The 6,091-nt window shown below is 33.5% G+C and overlaps 1 protein-coding gene across 1 annotated transcript; it reads left to right on the top strand.

The window, feature by feature from the left end:
* Nucleotides 1–272: 272 nt before the first annotated feature.
* On the top strand, nucleotides 273–3,902 carry LOC101490616 (choline-phosphate cytidylyltransferase 2). The gene is made up of 8 exons (XM_004502028.4): nucleotides 273–490; nucleotides 596–709; nucleotides 824–919; nucleotides 1,895–1,937; nucleotides 2,055–2,210; nucleotides 2,361–2,429; nucleotides 3,192–3,302; nucleotides 3,427–3,902. The coding sequence occupies exons 1-8, from the start codon at nucleotides 366–368 to the stop codon at nucleotides 3,634–3,636; spliced, it is 924 nt and encodes a 307-aa protein (XP_004502085.1). The 5' UTR covers nucleotides 273–365; the 3' UTR covers nucleotides 3,637–3,902.
* Nucleotides 3,903–6,091: the final 2,189 nt, after the last annotated feature.

The raw sequence follows: 6,091 nt of genomic DNA, 5'->3' as shown, positions 1-6,091 counted from the left end.
ATATAAATAAAATTAAAGACACTGATTAATACGAATAAAATACAACTTTACTACACCAGAATAAAAAAAAACTTTAGTTAAACTTATACAAGTAAATTGTTGCATATAAAAAATACAAAAAGGTTCACACGTCGTTCACAGCGCTAGAATTTAAGAAAAGGAATACCACGTAGCTATTTCCGAGTGCCAACTAGTTTGATTAATTTAAATTGTATTTAAGGCGAAATAAAAAAGGTACCACAAAAAATATTAAAAACAAAAAAAAGCGGAATTAACGCGTAATCGCAAGTGATCGTGAGGAAATTAGAAAAGAGAAAAGCAGAGAAGAAATATCAATCGGGATCGATCGACACGGAAAAAAAAACATGACATCATCCACAATCCCTCATCTTCCTCCCCCAGAAGACCGTCCCGTTCGTGTCTACGCCGATGGCATCTACGATCTCTTCCACTTCGGCCACGCCCGTTCCCTCGAACAAGCCAAAAAATCGTACATCTCCCTTCTCTCCTTCATTTTCACTCTTTTCATTCGTATTAGTCCATGATCACTACAATTATAATAATTATATTTTCTTTTTCTTTTTTTAATTTTTAGATTTCCGAACACGTATCTTCTGGTTGGATGCTGCAGCGACGCAGTAACACACAAGTATAAAGGAAAAACCGTTATGACCGAGGATGAACGTTATGAATCCCTCCGCCACTGCAAGTATATTATAACAATACCGTTTTCTGTATTTACATTTTTAATTACTGTAACCCTAACTAATTAGTTTTATAAGTTAGGAAAATTAATGTGTAACCGTTTTTTCACGGTGAGCAGATGGGTGGATGAAGTGATCCCGGATGCACCTTGGGTTATCAATCAAGAGTTTCTTGACAAAAACAAAATTGATTTTGTAGCTCACGATTCGCTTCCGTAAGATTCCATTTCATTTCATTTTTTTTTTTATATTTTTAAGTATATTTGTTTTCATTTTAGAAAAATTAATTTAATTTTAAGTAGTATTACTTTTAAAATTTTAAAGTTGCTCATATTCAATTAATTATTATGAGTTCGGTAAAAAACATAATTTTATCATTTATTCATATAAAGATATTAAATTTATAAGGTAAAAATTATATTTGAAAATCGGAAAATCATTCTCATACTATTTTTTTTGTTGGGTGTGTTTTTAGGTATGTTTTTTAGGTGTGTTTTTTTATACTATTAATTTAGGTGTATTTTTTCAACCTATGTATGTGCTAAATGAAGTAACAAGTAAAACGAAACAGAGGAAGTACTTGTTTTGAGTGTTATAGCTATATTTGAATAAACTTCAAAACATTTTCAGCGAAACCTATGCTGAGTGCTTTTCAACTTATCCTGCCATATATGGTATAACAGCAATAAAAATGGATATCTTCGTAGGTTTTTGAGTTTAATTAATAACACAGTGCACTGAGTGTAGATTAATTTGACATCCAATAGAGTTCTCTATTATGTCATGTCAAATCATCAATTTTAAAAATGAATATCCTATAAAAATTGAGTGGCATGACAAAATAGTGGATTTTGATTGGGTGGCAGTTTAAAACTGGTTTACACCAATAGTGATATCTTGTAAATCTTAGATTTTTACATGACATTGCTGCACAAAACATTTTTGTTAAAATTTTTGTGATGATTTTGCATATTTAATTCCCATGGATAGAATGATAGACACAATTTTTACATGTCAAAATTATATGAAAATTTACATAAGATCATCCATTTCCTGTTGCAACTCCTTTGGTACTGCCTGAGTTTGTAATCATGATTTTCTTTTTGTAGACCTATATTGTTGTTGGCTCGTTGTTTAAACAATTAAATGCCTTATATAATGCTTTGGGTTTGTCGATGAAATGTTGACAGATATGCTGATACCAGTGGTGCTGCAAATGATGTTTATGAATTTGTATGTATGAGTAATTTTTCACTCTTCGATATCTTTTTTTCTTTATTTATTGTTTTTAAAATTTCATTGGGCTTTTTTCTGCTGCATATATAATGTGCTGTATGATTTTCTATGCAGGTTAAAGCTGTTGGGAGGTTTAAGGAAACACAACGGACTGAAGGAATATCTACATCAGATTTGATAATGAGGATTGTGAAAGATTATAATCAGTATGTGCTGCGTAACTTGGATCGTGGGTACTCAAGAAAAGAGCTCGGTGTGAGCTATGTTAAGGTGTGATTTTGGTTTATATCTCTTTGTTATCTTGTACGTTAAATATGATAATTTTATTGAGTGAAATGTCCACTCTTATGTTGCTCTTAATCTGGCCAATCATTTGGGGAGGGGCTCATGTTTTATTGTGTTCGTATTTAATATGAACAGGAAAAGCGACTGCGCGTGAATAGGAGGCTGAAAACTTTGCAGGAGAAAGTTAAAGAACAACAAGAAAAGGTTGGTGTAAAAGGTCTATAAGTTATTACGCCATATCATTTGACTAAGCTGCATGGTGCACTGTGCATGTATTTGGGGATGGGGCAAGGGAAGAGGTAGTGAAGTGAGAGTAGACTATAGAGGTGAAATGAAGAAAGGTTCATAAATGGTGGTTCTGGCTGCCGCAAAGAAATATAAAGTGATGCTCTCTTGCACTTTGCTTCTCTTCCCTAAATAGTACCTTTGAAGTTTGAAGGAGCATTAGCTTTTCCACTATTAGGTTCTGTTTCGCTTTCCTCATCATCAAACTTACATTTGAATTTTGCTTGCAATGAATGTCTATGAAACAGTGACAATGCTAAACAATTTTAATGATTCTTTTATCAATTTATCTCAACCCATAAGCTGTACAATTTTGTGGGGTAAATAAAAAGTTGGTAAATGACCTAAATACTCAACGACTATAGAAGAGGAGACACTCAATTTGCTAAATGTAGATCTCAGTGAGAGAGAGTAGGATATGTGGTACTTCGATCTATGGTAACCATAATTTTAACTGTGTATGGCAGTATAGATGAAAGCAAGGTTTAAGGATGAAACAAACAATAAATTGTAGGGATTCTTCTTGAGAAAGTGGATTCTTGTTTAGGATATCAATATTTGAGCAATAGTCATGGCTATGGACAGTCATTCACAATTACAATTTATGTTGGCATACATTTTAAAATTACCTGCAGTGGATTAGAATTATGACAGATGTACACATATCTGTTGTTCATCTAGATCCAAACTGTTGCAAAGAATGCTGGTATGCATCGCAATGAGTGGGTGGAAAATGCTGATCGTATGGTTGCTGGATTTCTAGAAATGTTTGAAGAAGGTTGTCATAAGATGGTAAGCTAATTTATGCAGAAACATTTTGTGACTTTCTTATGCAAAAAAAAAAAAAAAATTAAAAACGCTATTACCTTTTAATCTTTTCTTCTCTTTTGGTTGTCATTGCATGGGTATATATCAGGGGACTGCCATAAGGGATCGGATTCAAGAAAGGTTAAGAGGTCAACAATCAAGTGATGACTCATTTCTTCTGCAAAATGGCAAGGATGATGAGAACGAAGAGTATTATGATGATGAGGAGGAAGAGAGTGATGAAGAATTTTATGAAGAATATTTTGATGACGATGAGCTTAATCCCCAGAATAATGGGAAAGATATGAACAAAAAGTAGGCATACTTATATAGATTTATTTGTTAGAGTCTTGTCAGAATATGCTTAGCAACTTCCTATGAGATTTCTGCTGTGCTTAGTCTTGGATCAAGAAACATGCTTCAAAGTTGCAGAAGGGACCTTCCATTTTGCTGGTGTGGTCAAAATTTTCAGCATTATATGTTGATCAATACATGAAAATGTTGTTTGTGTACCTGTCCTGACCTTTTGTTTCTGATTAGAGTCATGTAATTGACTTGATGATAGTGAAAATTCTGTCATCTCCATTTCATTTGTTGTTTAAATTTTAGGCTCAAAATGTTTATTCTATTTTCCTTCTTTTCATCCACACTGACTTAAGACTTGAAAGATAGGGCCCTGAAGGGTGAGGGTATCAGCATTTCCTTGCTGCAAGGTTTTGGTCATGTTACAATGTAGGAGGAATATTTGTTCAAAGTGTGTTTGTAGTGTCAGTATTTAAATCTGGTTGCTGTAGTGTAGAATAACAAATAGATTATGTTCTGATTACTAGTAACAAGAAATAAATATTTAATGGCTACAAGTTTATGCAAAATAAGATGTTATATCTTACCCAAGCCACGGGTCACTTACATCCTCACAATGGAGCAATACAATGGTGATGGTGACAAGGATGACTCTGACACTAATTATGGTAAGAAGCTATCTTGTACATCTTTATTTTTTTTAACTTCCTGTCTTTCTTTTCCCCAAGTTATGTGATGGAAATCTTGTGTACCTTCTTTTCCAATATTTGCTGTGTGTTTGAAATGTATTTTGAACATGATTGAATGATGTTAAATGTATTTTCTTGAGCTGTAGTGGAATGATTTAATTTCTGTGCATTGTGATGATATTTGTGAGATAGGATTTTAATGAAGTCTTATATTCTGCATTCAGTCATTTTTGGTTCATTTTGTGCTTCATGAGTATTTAAGCTTTACCATCTTTTAATATATAATATAATTATAATCTATGTTTGAAATATACCCTTTCTTCTATTAGATTTCAATTCCTATTTTAGCTGTTTTTTGGGTTGAGGTTAGTTGCACTTAATAATTTGTGCATTGGGAAATTGTGAGTATTTGCTGCGAAATAGGTTATTGATGAAAATGCCTACAACCTTTATTTATTTGCTGTGGTTGAAATGGCTGCCTGAGCTCTTGCGGCTAATTAACCTATTGTGGGCACTATATGATTTAGTCACTAACTGGTTTGATTTCTGTTTTCACGGTCAAATTAGACACTAACATTATAGAGCCATCCAGTGATTAGAAAAGATCTCGGTGATGAGTACTTTTGTACAGCCCGTATTTATTTACTGTCCCATGTCCTTTCTTTGATTGACTTGTATTTCCTGTGGTCTGCATGGGGCTCATAATTTATCTGTTGCATAGCTGAGCTTCTTTTCTCAGCAACGGGAACACTATCGAGCTTAATGAGAATTGAGAAGTGTGTTGAGTGTGTGTCCTTGAGAGTGCTGAGATTAAGTATGTCATTGCTGGATTAATGGGTTAGCCCGAGCTTAGAGATGTCTTACTTTATGCTTAATTGGGTAATTGACATATATACTAACTAGTGATTATTTAGCATTCCAACTTTGCAATTTCAGATACTTCTTGAAGTGAATGTTAAAATTTGAAATCTGGATGTGCCAATGTGCCTTCGAGCGGGAAGTTTGGGTAAAAGTGCATTTAACTATCTAAACCTTGTTCGAAATACTCTATCAATTTTGGCTTGGTTTTCCATGTAGACACATGAATCTTCTAGCAGATATCTCGATCAATATTTCGAGAAGCAAGCTTAAAAATAGCAGCAGTTGGGAAATCCACTGTTCAGTTTGATTCATAGGTTGTAGGAAAATCCATTATGATGCTTTCATCAACACATGTAAATACTCACGTCAGTTTTGACATTGGATTGATATTTGTGATTTTAGGTTGAATGGTCATATGGCTAATAACACCCACAACAGCTTTATCCTGGTTTTGATAATTTTGCATAGCGGATTTTAATATATTTTTTAAATTGTTTAAATGTTGGCCTACTTAAAAGGATTCCATATTGGCTTACATTTACTTAGGGGATAGGCCTATAACTAAGAATGCTCGTCTGCCCCTTGTTTGCCCATCTGCTCCCAATAGTCTACCGGAAGTGAACATCTACTCTATTTAAATGTAAACTTATTGGCTATGTGATGGTCTAAATCAATACAAAAAAGGGGTTTACATAGGATTTCAAGCCTTTACTAATATGAAGTTAATTTTGTTTTACAAGATACCAAGTTGAATCTTAAATAGGATTATATTAGATAAATAGGGTAGACTAATACTTAGCCGATGTCTTAAATTTGGGAAATAAAACATGCCAGTTTGAACACTAAGACCGGACTTGGTCTGATGCATTTCTACTCTTACACCTCAAACAAAACAAACTCCTTGTTAGGGGTAGATTCCTG

The sequence above is a fragment of the Cicer arietinum genome, chromosome 5 (assembly GCF_000331145.2).
Source record: "Cicer arietinum cultivar CDC Frontier isolate Library 1 chromosome 5, Cicar.CDCFrontier_v2.0, whole genome shotgun sequence".
In the NCBI taxonomy this organism is placed as follows: domain Eukaryota; kingdom Viridiplantae; phylum Streptophyta; class Magnoliopsida; order Fabales; family Fabaceae; genus Cicer; species Cicer arietinum.
Note: the sequence above shows the minus strand (reverse complement) of the source record. Positions and strands in the feature narration are given on the sequence as shown.

Coding starts and splice junctions, on each gene's coding strand:
- LOC101490616 (XM_004502028.4), top strand. CDS start 366: ATGACATCATCCACAATCCCTCATCTTCCTCCCCCAGAAGACCGTCCC. Junction 710..823: donor GAATCCCTCCGCCACTGCAA/GTATATTATAAC, acceptor CACGGTGAGCAG/ATGGGTGGATGAAGTGATCC. Junction 920..1,894: donor GTAGCTCACGATTCGCTTCC/GTAAGATTCCAT, acceptor AAATGTTGACAG/ATATGCTGATACCAGTGGTG.